Source organism: Siphateles boraxobius, unplaced genomic scaffold (genome assembly GCF_051911475.1).
Source record: "Siphateles boraxobius isolate OS27281-9 unplaced genomic scaffold, OSU_SipBor_1 25, whole genome shotgun sequence".
Classification (NCBI taxonomy): Eukaryota; Metazoa; Chordata; class Actinopteri; order Cypriniformes; family Leuciscidae; genus Siphateles; species Siphateles boraxobius.
In genome coordinates, this window is record NW_027508866.1 from 25,043,449 (window position 1) to 25,061,785 (window position 18,337).

At 37.1% G+C, this 18,337-nt stretch overlaps 3 protein-coding genes across 10 annotated transcripts in view; 2 read left to right on the plus strand and 1 right to left on the minus strand.

Moving 5' to 3' along the window:
* Positions 1 to 9,385, minus strand: part of sec31a (SEC31 homolog A, COPII coat complex component) — a 34,490-nt gene extending 25,105 nt beyond the window's left edge. For 3 of the 6 annotated variants that reach the window (XM_077243296.1, XM_077243295.1, XM_077243294.1), the window contains exons 1-4: positions 9,176 to 9,378; positions 8,575 to 8,654; positions 5,074 to 5,197; positions 30 to 228 (exon numbers count right to left, since the gene is read on the minus strand). In XM_077243296.1, coding sequence (XP_077099411.1) covers positions 30 to 228; positions 5,074 to 5,197; positions 8,575 to 8,653 — 402 coding nt within the window. In that variant the 5' untranslated portion in view covers position 8,654; positions 9,176 to 9,378. Of the gene's footprint in view, positions 1 to 29; positions 229 to 5,073; positions 5,198 to 8,574; positions 8,655 to 9,175 lie in introns of all 6 variants that reach the window. The other 3 variants (XM_077243293.1, XM_077243292.1, XM_077243297.1) reach the window with 2 other exon arrangements.
* Positions 9,386 to 11,354: 1,969 nt separating this feature from the next.
* Positions 11,355 to 13,498, plus strand: LOC143750323 (uncharacterized). Of its 2 annotated transcripts, XM_077243299.1 has the most exons (4): positions 11,355 to 11,491; positions 12,400 to 12,785; positions 12,866 to 12,951; positions 13,221 to 13,498. In XM_077243299.1, the coding sequence occupies exons 2-4, from the start codon at positions 12,410 to 12,412 to the stop codon at positions 13,365 to 13,367; spliced, it is 609 nt and encodes a 202-aa protein (XP_077099414.1). In that variant the 5' UTR covers positions 11,355 to 11,491; positions 12,400 to 12,409; the 3' UTR covers positions 13,368 to 13,498. The 2 variants fall into 2 exon arrangements, with proteins under 2 accessions (XP_077099414.1, XP_077099413.1); XM_077243298.1 differs by lacking the exon at positions 11,355 to 11,491 and having other exon boundaries at positions 12,252 to 12,785.
* A 649-nt stretch (positions 13,499 to 14,147) lies between these two features.
* The window catches only part of cdc42se2 (CDC42 small effector 2), a 44,009-nt gene continuing 39,819 nt past the window's right edge, over positions 14,148 to 18,337 (plus strand). The window contains exons 1-2 of one of the 2 annotated variants that reach the window (XM_077243301.1): positions 14,157 to 14,237; positions 14,358 to 14,415. The gene's annotated coding sequence lies outside the window, so the exon portion shown is untranslated. Of the gene's footprint in view, positions 14,416 to 18,337 lie in introns of both variants that reach the window. The other variant, XM_077243300.1, reaches the window with a different exon arrangement.

Below are 18,337 nucleotides of genomic sequence, written 5' to 3' on the forward strand. Positions count from 1 at the left end.
AAGTATAAGAACTTGGTTAGGGTCATTACCTGAAATGAGTTGACATCAAGGGCTCTCACTGGCCCCGAATGTTTCTCGCTCTGGGAAATGATCACTTCACTATCTCCAGCAATGACTTTGGAGGCGTCGTAGAGGATGATGTTGCCGTTCTCCCCTCCAGCGATGAGAACGCCTGATGGCAAACCCTGGTCTTCAATGCCCTGCGGACCCCAGACTAGTTTATGGTATCTGGAGACAGAACACAAGGGTTACTAGTGGTGTTCAAAACTAACCCCAAGTACTGAGATGAGAGCAAAATTTGCTTTCACCAATTGGCCCATAACTTTATTCGGAATTGCAACATTAAACTGTTTACAGGTTTTGTACACCTTTTCCAAGGTCAAATTCAAGCACTTTTCAAGCACTTTCAAGGTCCATTTTAAAGCTTTTTCCAGCACTTTACACCACCGTAAATTACATACCAATACATAGTCAAAATTATTATTTTGTGTTTTTATTTCATTAAAGGGATAATGTGTAGTTTTTTTAGGTATTTTATTATCTAAAATCAATATTTTTATTCATAAATATGTCCTCAATGGTGTACAAATACCTCTGCCAATTATCTGACTTATCCTCGTAAACGAAGAATTTATTATCTTTATATACATGTGACGGGTAGGTCCACGAAGGCTTCCATGCCATCTTGAAAAACTATAATAGCAGAGAGGGTCAGAAAGTACTAGGCCAACGCGTTTCCACAACACGTTTTCGTTCAGAGCCAGCGTCACGTAACTGAAAGCAGCAGAAACGGAGGAGCAGAGCAGTGAGAGGCGCTTGTCACTGCCCCGGCAAGTCAGTCGGTAATTCATACTTTAACATTCGTTTGTTCGTTGTGTCAAGTTGCAGTTTCTTTGAAATAACAAACCTGTTCACCCAAAGGAAAACTCGACGAAGTGCTATTAGAAGACATCCTGTCATAGCTTTTTGGTACATAACAGCTACCCTAGATGCAACACGCATTTGAAAAAGCGAGGCGCTGGAGAGCACAATTCGTTTCAATGCACAATACAATTTCACCGCTAGATGGGAGAAATTCCAACACAATGTCCCTTTAAAAGAGATAATGCTATAAACAGCCAAAATTGTGTTTCGTAATAGCAGAAGGATCAGACATTTAAGCAACACAGGTTTTATTTTTCAAAATGTATCACTGTCTAGTAGCACTGAGTGGGAGGATTTGAGCCAAATGACATGCAGCTGGGTCATTCTGTGTCAAATCAGACAAAATCCAGGAAAACAGTTGCTGCATCCTCCTAGATTTTGCTCTGTTTATGCTACTGTCAGTCTTTTCACACTTTTTTGGAAATCTAGGTCATGCCGTACAAACTTGTAATTGTTCAGTCATATTGACAGGTTTGTCTTTCACCCTACAAAGTTTAGGCTGCCGAATAATACTTTTCATTATATTAATGTCCAAATATTGCTTCCCAGATAATGTGATTTTCAGGCTGTAAAACTGAAGTAATTTCAAGGTCTGAAAATATGAAGACAGGATTTGAAAAGAAATATTTTACAGGCCTTGGTTTTGGGACACATTCTTGATATAGACAAGGTTTGAACAAAATCTGAGACAGTGCAACAGCAACCTGTAATTCCATTTTAACCCAGAAGCCTCTGACAGTGCACAGGCCCCTGCCTGATAAATAGCCTATATTAATTGAAGAAGAAAAAAAAAAATTCATTGTCAAGACGTATACATTTATCTACTGGAATAGAGCAGTGTAAATAAGGCCATCCTCAACCTTGCAGTAGGCTACTTGTATGACACATCATTTGACACGATTTCTGTTCAGCAATTAACGATTGTTGTTATGCACTGGGCTAAAGTTATTTAGTTACCGAACTAAACCGCCAGTGTGAAAGCACCCTCAGTCTGAGTTCGGTTGCACTCGAACCGTGCCGCGGTTCACGTGAATGTGAAAGCATCACGGACTCGGGTGCGCACTTGTTCAGTATGGAAGCATATGAGTAGCAATATTCAATCTGAGATGTAATGTGCAAAATGACAATGCAATTTGTAAAATGGCAATGCATTTCTGTATTTGAATTTACATTTGTGCAACGTTGGTTCAAAATGAAAATGAAAAATCAATAATATAATTTGCATTTGCCATTTCATACACTAGTTTTAATATGTAAATTGAATACATATTTTAACGCTTTATAAGTTGCAAAATTAAAATTAAAATGTATTAAATAAATGATTATATCTGTTTAACATGTTCAAGCAAAAACTGTGGCAAAATGATAATTTTAAATGTTATTTTTCTTAATTGCATTTTCACTCACAGTTAAGACAGTTGCGATTACATTTTCATTAAATGTCCCGCAATGAATGTAGCAAAATTCAATGTGCTAAATGAAAATGCATTCCGAACCGATCACGTCCCCACCCCGCCTCCTCCCGCCCTGTCAATCACTGGATCAAGGAGGGGCTCGGCAACAGGTAAACATAGGCTATGTATGTTACGTATTTTGAGGTGTTGGAAGGAAACAGTGGCGGCAGAGCTGATACGAGTGTTAAATTTACTGGCAGATGAGGGGGGTGTGAACAGATAAATTGTTGCGTTTCTGAAGATTATTACGCGTCTGCAGGTGATAGAACCAGTGCGTTTTTGGAACGTCTGTGATAACTTTCTGCCTTATCAGGCGTCGACACCCGTTTGGTGTGAACATTATGCAGCGCTGTTGTTGTCTGATGCTGGACTGTGTTAATGATGGATTCGTTTTGTATTAAATATCCTCATTGTCTGATACACATATGCTTATCTTTATTCTTATAACTATTAACTATAATTACCCAATAATGTTGGAGATCCTACAGTTTTTCCTTACAAATGCATAGGCCTATTACTCTGAGATCACAGAATATGACGGGTAAAATTCATAGCTACCAAAAAATCTGAACGCTCTTAATTTCTTCATAACTGTAATGTTCAATAAAGTGACTCATTTGATGTGTAACCATCTCCTGTTTCTATTTTAAATCATATTGATCAGATATTAATAAATATATAGGGTCACGGAATCTGACGGGTCAAATTCATAGAAGACTAGCCTTTTTTGGGTGAATGTGGAGCAGGTCGGGGGCTGGTGACATCATCTATAATTCAGTGTCTAATATTTTAAAAACCGAAGCAGCAAGCACCGGAATGACCAATAAATAGTATTTTAATATGTAAGAAACCAAAGCTGCACAAACAAAAAAGCGAATAACAGCACAAACAAAGTAAAAACGATTGAGCCTATTTTGCCGACGTTTTCATTGGGTGGGGGCGGGGCCAACTTCACGTAGTGATTGACAGGGCGGGAGGAGGCGGGGCGGGGATGTGATCGGCTCGGAATGCATTTTCGATTTTCAATTTGCACATTGAACTTTGCTACATTCATTGCGGGACATTTAATGAAAATGTAATCGCGAGTGTCTTAAAGGTGCAATGTGTGATATTTCTTAGGATCTATTGACAGAAATGCAATATAAGATCCATAACTATGTTTTCAGTGGTGTATAAAGACATACTCAATGAGCCGTTATGTTTTTATTACCTTAGAATGAGACATTTATATCTACATAGGCGCGGGAATCCCCTTCTATGAAGGTCGACATATTGTGACGTCATGTGTCTACAGTAGCCGAAAGCGAACAAACAGCGCTAAAGAAACCTCATTGCTTGACTTACTACTCTCTGCTGCTGACTCAGACTCAGACGACGACATCTTTTGTCTTACGTCGGCCACCGTAGCTTCTCATTCGAGTTTGAAAACCGAGGGATAGACCGCGAGTGACTAGCTGTTTGCAATTCGCAAAACTCACCACTAGATGCCGCTAAAAATTACACACTGCTACTTTAACTGTGAGTGTAAATGCAATTAAGAAAAATAACATTTAAATGATTATTTTGTTACAGTTTTTGCTTGAACATGTTAAACAGATATAATCATTTCTTGAATACATTTTCATTTTGCAACTTATAAAGCGTTAAAATTTGTATTCAATTTGCATATTAAAACTAGTGTATGAAATGGCAAATGCAAATAATATAATTGAATTATCATTTTCATTTTGCATCAAACGTTGCACAAATGTAATGGAAAATGTGCATTTAAATACAGAAATGCATTGCCATTTTACATATTGCATTATCATTTTGCATATTACATGTCAAATTGAATATTGCTACCCATATGCTTCCATAGTTCAGGAAGTAAAGTGACCTGTGCATGCTTTTTAGCTGATTTTGATGTATTTAGTTAAATAAAACACATGTAAGGGATGATAGTGTTGATAATTTACCTCGGATAAGAGCGAGAGTGAGTCTGCAGTGTATTCGCACACACATAGCGCGTGGACTCAGGGCAACACATTAATGGAAATCCACTGTCTCCTGCGTTTGCAATCAGCAGAAAGCCAAATGCGACACACAGTAAACCGGTGTTGTTCACTCAGCTGCGCATAATAGCACCAAATTAATAAAAAACACAATATATTGACCCACATTGTTTTCTATCATGCGTCGTGCACGTTTGCGATGACGTACGATTCGCGTAAATGCACGAGGATTCGATAGAATCAAGTTGAGTGTGAAACCAGACCAACATGCGGGGGGCGCCGGGATTTTGTTTTGTTTTGTTTAGTTTAGCCGTTTAAAATTGTGATCTGTTTGAAACAAACAAACCAAAAAAAGCAGTATTCTCAATTTATCCAATTCAGCTCTAAATGAAAGTAAATGGGGATTGGCGCTTACATTTAAGATTTATTCCAAGTCTTCCGAAGTCATACAAAATAAGTCATCATTTGCCTATTTTTGGAGAACTGTTACAGGATTACATTAAAAGCAGTGTCTGTGAGTAAGTGTCTGTCAGCACTGTTTTCAATAAATCATTAGTCAAGTCACCTTTATTTATATAGCGCTTTTTACAATACAGATTGTTTCAATGCAGCTTTACAGAGATAACAGGAAAATAATGGTGCAATAATATTGTTAAATATAAAATTAACTGTAAGCACACAATGTGAGCACAACTCAGTACCTGTGCGGAGAGGCGAAAGAGCCACATGACTTCATGGCTAAAGTGGGATCAGCCAGATCCAGTTCAAAGATCTCCAGTGATGCAGTGGTGCTGAAGGTGGCATCAAGCTGCTGGGCCGAGGTACCTGACAATTGTTCATCAAGAAGACTAATTAGACCAAATAACCAGGGTTCGCAGACATTTTCCATGTATTTTCCAGTTCCTTGTGATTACTATCAGGTCTCGACAATAAGGACTATTCGGGACGCGAAGAAACGTTGCTCGGGAGAGTTGATACTGTCACTTGCCCGATCGGGACAGTGCTGCATTTAACATTTGCATGATGTGTTTTTAAGCATTGCCAATTTAAATATTCAAGCGTAAGAAAACACGAAAGAGAACTCAATTCAACAGTGTGAGAAGTTTTGTGTATGCACACATCTAGAAAGCTGCTTCTCAGACAGCGTGCGAATGCTGAACTGAACTCTCTTTCACATCTCCCTGCGGTCTCAGCGAGTATCCTAGTAAACATAGTCTGTTATGTCTTAAGTGAACAAACAGTTGAGAAATAAACCACATGTGTTACAGTATATTGGATCTGTGCAGCTCTTAAAGTGACAGCAGCATAATAAACCTGCTGCTGTCTTTGTTCTAATGTTAATCAAACAACAAAGGACAAAATCTCACACACTGCTCTTGACTGATTAACTTTTGTAACTTTAATAAGGATTAATCTATATTTAATTGATCCAGTAAAGACTATGCAGTGATATTTTACATTTATTTATTAATTTTCTCTACCTGAAAATTACTGTTAGACTTAACTGAAAACCATGAAAAGCAGTGTTTATTTTATTTGTATGCGTGTTCTATTACTTATACTTTCATTATTTGTTCAATTTTATCACTGTCAGATTACTTGTCTTTAACAATATTTTAAATGTATATGAGTTAGGCTAGTAGTTTTAAGTGTCACAACCTTATTTATTAAGGTTATGGGTTAAAAACAATGAAGACAATAACTAGGCCAATTTTACAATTTTACTTTATTTTGTGGTGGGGCCAGTGAAACTTTTGGCAGGAAACCAAACGTTTGAACCACTGGCCTGACCGGCAAGTAAAAAATATCCTTTGCGTTGAGTCCTGACTATAAAGGGATCTTTAAGAATCAAAATCAAATCCAGAATCACTTCACTAATGATTCATTTGGACTGATTTGTGACCGATTTTTCCTGTAATGACTATGAAGCTATAATACAAAATTGCATACGATTAGTTATGAATCATATTTTATCATCATATTTGACTGTTAATGACTGTCAATCTGTTAGTAATTTGTGAAAGTGTAAATAAATGTAGTGTTTCTCTTTCACTGCTTAGCTGGTGCCAATGAAATGTCCCATCATGTCAGCTGTCCTGTGTTTAAAGGGATAGTTCACCCAAAAATGAAAATATCGGTCACCCTCATGTTGTTCCAGCCCCGTAAGACCTTCGTTCAATATCGGAACACGATTTAAGATATTTTTGATGAAATCTGAGAGCTGGATCACTCCTCCATACTGGTCCATAGGCTTCTTGAGGGATTGAAACTTGCCGGCCTCGAAAAGTTACTAAAGAGATCGTTAAAATAGTCCAAGTGACTACAGTGGCTCAATATTAAGTTTATCAAGCGACGAGAACACTTTTTGTGCGCAAAAACAAACATAAAAAACGACTATTTCAACTATTCATCTCCTTCTCTTTGGGCCTCTAGTCAGTTAAACTAGTGTAATTGCGTAGAGCTACGTCACACGTATGCTCACTATTGGCTGACGCTGGTCATGCGTGTGATCCGTGTAACGTACAACAACAGATCATACGCTGTTAAACTAGTAACAAAGAGTATAGAAGTAACAAGAGGCGAAACTCAATAGAACGTTCCATTGCAACAAACGTGCCCATGCGCAGAGCAGCAGTTCCGCCATCTTGGACTGAACGAAACACAGCTGTCATAGAATTGAACGATTGACGGTTCCAATTCAAAAGCGTTTAAGGGAACTAAATAGTAGTTTCTAGTTTTTATTATCTCTATAGTCTAAACTAAAACGGCGTGTTGAATAATGTACAACAAAATAATGATTATGGATCGGTTTATTAAACAATTTCGTCATAGAGCATGAAGCTGTCAAATATGCTATTTATTTACCCCAATAACTTTTAGGGATAACTCCCGTTTTCATACAGCACAATTTTACAACACCAGTAACAGCCCATGTTCCTCATGAAATTATTGACAAATTCATTGAAAAAGCCGAAACACAATGAACAGTGAGTAGGTGAAAGGGACAACACATTAGTCAAGAGAGAATATTTAATAGTAATAGAAGATCATCACAAAATGAACAGTAATAAAATTGGTGACGGTAAGTAGATCACATCATTTCTGGCTGCATTACACACAACAAATCAAACATTGTGCAAGTAAAGTGCACACATTTACTACAAATAGAATGACAATGGTAAGTATATTAGCTGTTCTATGTTTTAGTCTTTAGTTTTATTATAATTTAATTCATCTTGACTGATAAAAACTTTGTAGAACACATGTTACATTTGATACAGAAAGAGAGAGTTTATGTACAGATATAGCCTACAGATGACAGCTTTAAAAAAATTATGTTGCGCTTCTGTTTGGGCTGTGAGAGTTGTCGATTTAGGGACCGTAATATATGATGGATTCTGAATTTATTGAATAGTTTCACCATGTATACAAGAGTGTTTTTGCACTTTTCCTTGTCACACACAACTTCCCTGCACTCACTGTTGTACACATCCATGCCTCTATTTACGTATGGAGACGTACGTACGATGCTCACTTTAACGTTAATAAAAACCTTTTCTACTTTACCTCTCTGTATCTTTGGGGAATCTATGAAATGCAAGTTGATTGGTTGTACACTGCTAGTTGTTGCAGTTGATAGCAGAACACTGTTTTCTTTGTTTCCAATTATTTCCAGACATAATGCTGTACAGTTGTGCTAACGGTAAAACCGTCGGTTCAGTCCAAAATGGCGTCAGCGCGACAGCAGCGCCATCTAGCGATTGTTACCAAAACTGCAACGGAGTTTCGCCTCTTGTTACTTCTATACTCTTTGCTAGTAACCTGACTCGAGGCCCATAGAGAAGGAAATGAGTAGTTGAAATAAAGTCGTTATTTTTTTGTTGTTTTTTTGCGCACAAAAAGTGTTCTCGTCGTTTGATAAACTTAAGATTGAGCCACTGTAGTCACTTGGACTATTTTAACGATGTCTTTAATAACTTTTCGAGGCTGCCAAGTTCAATCCCTCAAGAAGCCTATGACTAGTATGGAGGAGTGATCCAGCTCTCAGATTTCAACTAAAAATATCTTAATTCTTGTTTCGAAGATGAACAAAGGTCTTACGGGGTTGGAAAAACATGAGGGTGAATAAATACTGACAGAATTTTCATTTTTGGGTGTACTATCCCTTTAACGGCAGCTGGTGGAGGAGTGAACACCGTTACCTGCTGCCAGATAGATGGGGTGCTGCTGCGCTGGACTCCAGGCCTGGATAGCGGTTCGGTTGATCTCTTTTAGCTTCATCCTAACATTAAAACAACAACACACATGTTATATGGTATTATTACTTTAACAAATGTCACCATTTAAAGTTGGTGTCCAAATTTTCTAGGAAAGGTAATAATGCTTGTTCTGTTTAGTAGACTGCATCACTCAATGGGAGGAATCTCCTGAAAATAATGCAATTAAACGTGAATAATTATTATGACAATAAACACGTGATATATTATAAAAGCAATAGTGCAAGAGCAGCTGGGACCTTGAAATGCCAACAAATCTAACAAGATCATGCTGCTAAATAACTTAAGACATCAGGAACCTATCACAATTGGACAATTGCATGGGATTACTCTTAACTAGGGTTTCATAATCAAACACTGTCAGCATTCGAGGAGACAAGATCACAGCAGACATGTCTTATTGAATGAAACATGCAATCTACACACGTAATGTCCATTTAAAACAGATAATAATGTAGCAGAGAGGCTAAGTTAATGCAGTAACTTAGTCAACAGAAGGATTTTCTTTAGTTTTGAAAGTGTTTACCTTCAGTTTCGTTCTTTCAGCGGTCAAACACACAGATTCATCCACACACAAACACGAGCGTTGCAGTGATTTAGCAGAATAACTTTATAAGATCCGAGGGTTTGTGTGTTTTGTGTGAGATTTGCCCCGGCTGCAGATGGACTGTATTCCACGTCCCCACTGCTGTCCATCAACGTGGCACCACAAGCCCCGCCCACTTCCGTGACGACTTCCGGCAACAACTCCCATTCCGGCGGAAGAACTCTGTGTTGTCCTGTAAGTGTGTGTGTTGTGTTTGAGTTTTTTTTGGCACCGTGTGTGTGTTTGTACTTCTCAAATCTCACGTAGTGATGCTTTTAGCTGCTTCGGCGATTTGTAAGAATATGTTTGCATGTAGAAAGTTTATTGTATGATATCATATTCACTGTGGACAGATTGACAGTGTATAATCAATGCATTTACACGCAGTACTGTGGCAGTACCATGGTACAGTGATGGTATTATTAAATGTTAAATGATTAGTTCAATCAAAAGTGAAAATGCTGTCATTATTTACTCACCCTCATGTCGTTCCAAACCCGTATGACTTTCGTTCATCTTCGACACTCAAATGAACATATTTGTGATGAAATCTGAAAGATTTCTGTCCCTCCATTGACAGCAACGCAACTACCACTTTGACGCTTCAAAAAGTTCATAAATAGATCGTAAAACTAATCCACGTGAATCGAGCGGTTTATATGATGAACAGATAGAATTTAGGCTTTTATTGACATATTACCATTGATAAGCAAACATAAACAAGCTCAATAGAATCTGCTTTACACAAACCCCGTTGGTTCTGAGTTCTGACTAAAAGTGATTAACATTCATTTACCATGGTAATTTAAAGATGTTTTTACATTGCACAGTATGTCTAAACAACAATCGTTCTTGTTTTTTTTTGGTAGCACAAACAGTAGCTATAAGAACTAGTGTATAAGCATTTGTGCATAATGATAGAATGTAGAAGTGAAATTGCTGTTAAATCAATCTGAATGCTTCTTAATAAAAAACCGCTTCAAAAAGACCATTTGAGGGAACAGAGTGTTGTCTAAATGTTGATGCTAACGATTTATAGAATTTATATATTTAGATTTAAAGTTTATTATACAATAAATGTACAATGTCAACATTTTTACAAAATGGTCCTTAAGTATGCTAAATCTGCTTTAAATATGGTTACAAGCACATGACAATTGAGCCATGACTATATTCACAATATAGCAAGTGCTTTATTGCTTTTATTATAATTTCCATTTACAGCATAAATTCATCACAATACATTTTTCGTTCCATTGACTTTGGTTCATACGCATGCCAATGCTTCAGACCACAAACGCAAGACCAGGCGAAACGTTTACCATTTCGCTGCGTTCCAAAGTTCAAGTTTGGTGAACTCTGACCTGCGAATTCGCTTCACCTGAACATGTGTGACCAGTAGAAGATCAATACGTCAATATTATTATTTCTAATATGTTGAATTCATGTTTGTGACGTCAGAAATTTCTCATACCCAAAGTCCAGTGTGACCACAGCTTTATGCTAAAGCAGAGATTCCCAACCTTTTTGATTCCAAGATTAGATCAAGATTTGCTCAAAAATATGATGTGAGTTTAATGTTGTACAACTTTATTTTTTAGTGTGTTTAGCTTTTTTTTTTTAATTAAGATTGTATTAATAAAACTTTGTTTAAATAATTTTAATACTTACTAGAGCCCCCTAGTGGGCCCCGAACCCCTGGCTGAGAAGATATAGCCTGACATAACAAAACGCTCGGATCAAGCAAAAAAATTGAATTATGCTTTTTTTCTTCCTCATACTGTTAAGTGAACTTTAAACATTTAGCTGTAGAATTCATCCAGTAAAAATCCAATGTAATAATATACAGCATGTTTTAACATTGCTGAATGTCTTCCCTGACAATATGTGGGCAGGGACCATATTTCCATAACAAATAAAATGACATTCATTTTCTTACTTGAATAACCTAATTTGAGCTTTCTTTTAATTTCTGTGTTAAGTAAATATGAGTTGTTATACCTTCAGATGGCTACAACAAAATGATTTCTTTCAGAGTACAAGTCCTGAAGCAGAGACTGTCAGACGGCATCACTCTCTTCATTGGTGGTAGAACAGAAAGTAGAACATAGGGTTGAGACGGGTAAGATGAACCAGTGGGTAAGTTGAGACGCCGTTGTATCTAGGCAACTGTCCATTGCTTTGTCATGTGACCAAACATTCTGAAGTTGCACATCATATCTGGCTGTCTGTAAATGAGAGAAACACAAAGGAGAAGTAAGTTTGTTTTACTTGGAAAGTGTTTTTTTCCCCCCATGTCGAAGTATATTATTAAGCTCTAAAATTATACAATGCCGCCCAGACTTAAAATCTGAAGTTCAAAACAAGATTTAAACTAAACCGTTTAAAAAAATAAACAGAAATTTTTGTCATTTTGAAAAAACAAAAACAAAAAACGTTATGAATTCAAAATAATATATGTTGATATTTTATTCATTTTATACGAATTTTTAATGGAAAAAATTATTAAATTAGAGAAATGCAAAATAGAAGCATTTTGACTCGTTGACCACTGCAAATCATAAAATAAGTTTTGTTCATGATTTTTTAAAATAAGTCTCTTTTGATCACCAAGGCTGCATTTATTTGATCAAAATACAGTTAAAGCAGTATTATTTTGAAATATTATTATTCCAATTTGTTTTCTATGTGAATATATGTTATGTTATATGTATGTAATTCTTTCCTGTGATCAAAGCTGAATTTTCTGCATCGTTACCTCAGTGTCACATGATCCTTCAGAAATCATTCTAATATAATGATTTGATGCTCAAGAATCATTCCTGATTATTATCAGTGTTCAAAACAGTTGTGCTGCTCCTGATACATCTTATGAAGGAGTTTTTGATGAATAGAAAGTTCAAACAAACAATATTTGTTTCAATGTCTTCCCAGACAGCAACATAGTATCGGCCCACATCTGATACGCGTGAAATCCACATGTACCAGATGTGGCCCGGATCCGGGCCGACACTAAGTTGCTGTCTGGGTTTACAGTCACTTTTGATCCATTTAATGCATCCTTTCTGTATAAAACTATTAAAAAAAAATCTTACTGACACCAACTTGTGTATGTAATGTTAAAATGCAATTTAATATGCATTTCATGTTGTTGTCAAAACTAGGAAAGCTATCATGCCACGGAACTATATTCGAAAGACTGACTGGGGCTCGGTGACCTACGATGAGCTGGAGAAAGCGTTCGTTGAAGTCAAGCGTGGCAAATCGATCAGAACAGTGGCGAAGGAAAGGAAGATCGGCAGGTCCACCCTGCAGAGGTACATGAAGAAGGCTGAAGAAAAAAGAGAGAAAACTGTCGGGTACAGAGGAACGGCAGAAGCCAAGAGGATCTTGTCCGAGGAATCGGAGGAGGAGCTCGCAGAAAACATCAGGACGCTGGCTGAACGCACACACAGTCTTACTCCAAAGAAATGTAGGGAAATGGCATTTGAATTTGCACAGAAGAACAACATTCCTGTGCCCAACAACTGGGGGGAGCAGAGGTTAGCAGGTACGGCTTGTCCTGACAACTCTTGCAGTAAATCTACACACTCTTCTTGTGTTGCTGACTTCAGTTTGCGATTCCTGTAGGTCGAGATTGGCTTAATAGTTTCATAGCCCGCCACAATCTCTACCGGCACATAACTGAAGCAGCGACTTTGGGAAGCCATGGACAGGTGACAGAGCTATCGCATATCTGACGAAATTATTAACCGTTGACAGAGTTCCTGCAGACATAGAAAACTTCCAAACCAAATATGGATATTAATATAGTCAGTGAGCATTTATAAGCTCAACAATAATTCAGAAATTGCTCTTTGAGATGAAATGATCAAAACTAAAATTTATTTATTTTTAAAATAGAAATGACCATAGACATGATGGAAATGTTTTGCGGAAGATTTGGAGCTCTTATATCTAATAAAATATTATATCCATTTTCTAGATCATCAGTTTCAGTCTCGTCAACCAAGACGAAATCAAAGAGGAGAGTGGTGTTCCAGTCCCGATTCATGAAGCTTCAGAGGAGGAGAGCGCTGAAAGCTGTGCTTCAGACCGAGACCTGTTAAAGACTGACTTATTTCTTACATGATGTTATACATGGGAAAAAAAGTGTAAAATGTAAAAAAAAAAAAAAAAAAAAAAAAAAAGATTCAAACATTTTGGTGATTAATCTTGTTTCCTGTTGGTTAAAGGATATCTTCAAGAATACTGCAAAATTACTTGATCACACATTATTAAATTATTATTATTATAATAATCATTTTTGTACTTTTGTTTATGCTTTTACTTATTTAATTGTAAAATGATTTACACCCCCCCCCCCCCCCCATGCGAAATCAAACTTTTGAGACAGTTCTTGTCAGATTTCACTGCATCAAATATGAAATTTAATCGTAATCTTGGTGAATAGCTTTGGATAATTTGATTGGAAGAGATATGAGCTGTATGACTGAAACAGCTGACATGTGGCCGAGTGAAATGTCTACTGCTAAGTATTTTTAACGGCATTTTGCTAATTCCAAGTATTCTCTCAAACATTAATTTTGAATATTAAGTAGTAATAAAAAAAAAGTATTTATTGCTTCATTTATTTTTTTTAATTGTTTATTGATGGGGTCAAATTGCTACAGTTATAATAACAGAAAAGTATACTTGATTAAACTCGTCCAGAGTTTCAATAACACATTCTTGCTTGATTTTAAGATGATTTTTTTTAGGAAATAATGGTTTAAATTCGAATTTAGCATGATTCATTTCGATCTGGAAACATTCTCAACAGAACATGAGGGTTGGCTGATGTAGGAAGGTGTTGCATGATTCCGCATTGACGCATAGGCGGCGCTGTTTCTCTGTGTTGTGTCCAGTTAGCGCACAGTGGGAGTGTTCCGCCTCGTTCAAGGGCTCCTTCTCCAGCACTGCTGTCATTTACAACCAGAAAAGACACAAAGAAAGACGACTGGTGAGAGTGTAAATCTGAGCGCGTGACAGTGCTGGATGTGAGTGTGTGTGTGTGTGTGTGTGTGTCCGTGTTCATGCTCTCTGCGGATCGTGTGATGATCTGATCTCCTGTCGGGCGCAGGTGGATCATTTACCGCATTCATCAGCTGAGCCTCGGACATCAGCATCAGCATCAGTCGGTAAGACAACTAGTCTACTCATAAATGATTCATGCCTTCACATCAATGAACTTGACGATACGACTCAGTAAACTGCTTTATTAATCAGCCTGAATAAGTAGCCTAATGAAACCACATTTCCCTGTAAATTGATTTATTTTTTAAATAATAGTAACTGGTTTCATAAGAGGGAAATGCAGCAATTTTTCATAATTAATGGATTTGTTTCTTTTATAGCAAGGCATAACGGGATATATAGCAAGACATAACGTCAGTGTGTAAGTGTTACACCTTAATTGTTTGATGGTATTGTAGCCTAGACTATAGGCGTTCATGTATGCTGGAACATTATGATACTGGTACTGCACATTATGGTACAAGACTCAGCCTTACAGAAATGCAGTAGGAACTGTTGATTAATACCATTACATTTTAGGAAGTAGTTTATATTCATTCTGTTTTGACTTGCCTTTATTAGCAAAGCAAAATCTGATGACTCACTCATTGTTATGAAAATGAGAATTTTAGTCTTAGTGTTGCATTGCAAACGCTCACGTGTTGCAAACGCAAATTCATGATATGGTTAAACCTGGTGCGTAAAATCCAATTCACATTTATTTGTTTAGCGCTTTTCACAATACACATCATTTCAAAGCAGCTTTTCAGAAAATGCATGAGTCCACATCCACAATACAATTTAGAGTGATGTGTTATCAGAGGTGTCTAAGTTATGTAGGCCTATTTCAGAAATGTAGGCATCATATACAAAATCACAGTTAGCTAAAATGTATTAATTTACCAATATAATAATTTAAGGCAGAAACAATGAGCTCATTGAAGTAATGAATACTTGTCGAAAATGCAGATAAACACACACTTGTGACCGCACATTCTTTAAATGCACAACAAGTGTTGTTGTTGTTGGCAACCAAAAACAGAAAACATTTGAAAGATTTGACTTGGTGGAAGATATTTTTATTTTTCACATTATATTTATTACTATTAATGAATTAAATAATTTATTGAAAATTGGTGTCTTTTATCATATTGATATGTAAAATAACTGTAACTTCTCCTACCTGTGGTGGTAAATCACTGCAACTCTCATTAAAGGGGTAGTTCACCCAAAAATGAAAAATTGCTGTTAATTTACTCACACTCAGGCCATCTAATATGTAGGTGTTTTTTTCTTCAGTAGAAATTTAAAGAAGCTTTTTAGCTGAAACCATGGTCATTGGTGATTCATAAAATGTAAGTCAATGGCTACCATCCCTTTGCGAGTATAAAAAAAAACATATACAGGCAAAACTAAATTAATTCCAATGACTCCTTACGATGGATTGATGTCGTATGAAGCGAAATAATCGGTGTAGCAAAGTTAAATCGGAGTGAAGGAGGAGACGGTAACCAAACACTAAACGAAAGTAAAGCGTAACAAAACAAGCAAGCATAAACAAAGCAAAACATGTAGTCCAGGCCTGGTCCTCTCTCGTCCTTCACTGTCGTCACTCCTCCTTTTATCCTTCTTGAGCTCATCCGTGGGACTCGAGACCGGTGTGCCGTGCAGGTGAGGTTCATTAGTCAAATCAAGTCACCTTTATTTCTATAGCGCTTTTTACATAATAAAGATTGTTTCAAAGCAGCTTTACAGAGATAACAGGAAAATAATCCAACAAATTTTGTTTCTAGAAGAAAATAGCATCACAGTCCAGCTTAAGTAAGTTCAGTGATGGTTCATTTTTGTTGTAAAAAAGTTATTAATTGAATTCATTTATATAGCCACTCTGGAGAAAACAGTGATGTCATCGTCTAGCTCAGTTCAGTTCTCTTATAATGGTGTCAATGCAGGCAGATCAATAATATTGTTGAATATTAAATTAAATGTCCCCATTAGCACTCGCCTGTAGTGCAGCGCTCCGTTCCCACGGCTCTCGGCCCCGCCCTGCTTGCCACAATCGGTCCGTTCAAGAAGCGGTCCTGAGCTGTCATGGCAGTTGAGCGCAAACTTCCTGTCGCATAATGACGTATGTTCGGGAGCTCAAAAGGTTGGTAATCTGTGAAAAGTCAATCTTCCTGATTGAGACCGCTCAAGTGAATGTAATCTTGATATTTCTATATAGGTTGCGGCATCCGGGACAAGCACATGTATCACTTTGATGAGCAATACAACACGCATAAACACAAACACAGAGTGAGCTCACGTGTGAGTTTGCTCCTGCACATACAGAGGTGCGTGAGTTTGTGAACCTTTTAGAAATTTCTAAATTTCTGCATAAATATGACTTAAAAAATCATCAGATTTTCAAACAAGTCCTAAAAGTAGCCAAAGAGAACTCATTTAAACAAATGAGACAAAATATTATACTTGGTCATTTATTTATTCAAGAAAATGATCCAATTGTCCGTCTGAAGCTCTAGGATTAGCAGTTAATTTGAAGGTGAAATTAGGCTTCGCCTAAGAGGACAAGCCAGAGGGCTATTTGTGGAAAATGTTTTGTGGTCGAATGAGACAAAAATATAACTTTTTGGTTTAAATGAGAAACGTTATGTTTGAAGAAAGAAAAACACTGCATTCCAGCATAAGATGCTGATGCCCTCTGTGAAACATGTTGTTGGTAGTATCATGGTTTGGGCCTGTTTTGCTGCATCTGCGCCTGGACGAATTGCTATCATTGATGAAACAATGAATTATGAATTATGCCAGGCAATTCTAAAGGCATATGTCACATCTGTCCATGAACTGAAGCTCAAGAGAAAGTGGGTAATGCAAAAAGACAGCGACCCCCAAGCACATTTGTCGTTCTACCAAAGAATGGTTAAAGAAGAAAAAAGTTAATGTTTTGGATTGGTCAAGTCAAAGTCCAGACCTTAATCCAATTTAAAATCTTGTGAAAGGACTTGAAGCAAGCAGTTAAAAGTTGAAGCTGTTCTGTACTGAGGAATGAACTAAAATTCCTCCAAGTCATTGTGCAGGACTGATCAGCAGTTACTGGAAACGTTTAGTGGCCGTTACTGCTGCACAAGTAAATATTTTTTGCATAGACTGTAATAAAAGATGGATGACGCACATTGACTATATTCCATTGTAGAAAAGGAAATATATTGTAGATATGGCGCTTACATCTCGGAGCCCGAGTCTGCGCACTATAGTGAGCATGAAGTGGAGCCGCGGTATCACACACACTCCCACAAAATCGGTTTGTACAGTTACTGCAGAACAACTCAATATGTCGGTGTGAAATAAACAGCTATGGAAATGTAGAAATTAAAGTTTAAGCTCCAATCTACTCCCGAAGATCCCGAAAAAAGTCGTTGGTGCCTCAGTGACTACTATCTGTCAATCATGATGTCACACTCCCGTTTTTAACTAAAACCAAACTTATTTAATAAACGAACACTTGTACTTACATCAGCGTGATAAAAACTGTAACATGATAGAAACCATCTTTGGAAAAAAATGTAGTTGAAGTGTAATTTGATTGTTTAGTTTGTCTCACGTCTTATTAGATTACATGGAGAGGGCAGGGTTTATGAGTTATACTGCATCCAGCCACCTTGGGGGCGATAGAAAAGTTTTGACTTCACTTTTCAGGACTTGAGACACGTCACATTTGTTTGATTGGGTTTACTTTTAGGACTTTTATAAATCTGATGATGTTTTAGGTTATATTAATGCAGAAATATAGAAAATGCTAAAGGATTCACAAACATTCAAGCACCCCTGTATGTCATTATGCGACAGGAAGCATAAAGACCTCAATGTATCACCATGAAGTAATTTGCTGTTTATTGTAATCATCTGCGGCAGGGAAAGCAGATACGGCCTTTGTTCTGCGGTGTGACATGTGAGACTTGCAGTCAGGAAAGTAGTAAAGTCAGCAGAGTCGCTCGCATCATGGCTGTGCAGAAAGGAAGGAAATGACCTTCATCAAAACACATCAGT

Excerpts from the sequence above, each read along its gene's own strand:
- LOC143750323 (XM_077243299.1), top strand. The coding sequence starts at position 12,410 with ATGCCACGGAACTATATTCGAAAGACTGACTGGGGCTCGGTGACCTAC. Across the intron at positions 12,786-12,865 it reads GGGGGAGCAGAGGTTAGCAG|GTCGAGATTGGCTTAATAGT; the intron begins GTACGGCTTGTC and ends CGATTCCTGTAG. Across the intron at positions 12,952-13,220 it reads CTTTGGGAAGCCATGGACAG|ATCATCAGTTTCAGTCTCGT; the intron begins GTGACAGAGCTA and ends TCCATTTTCTAG.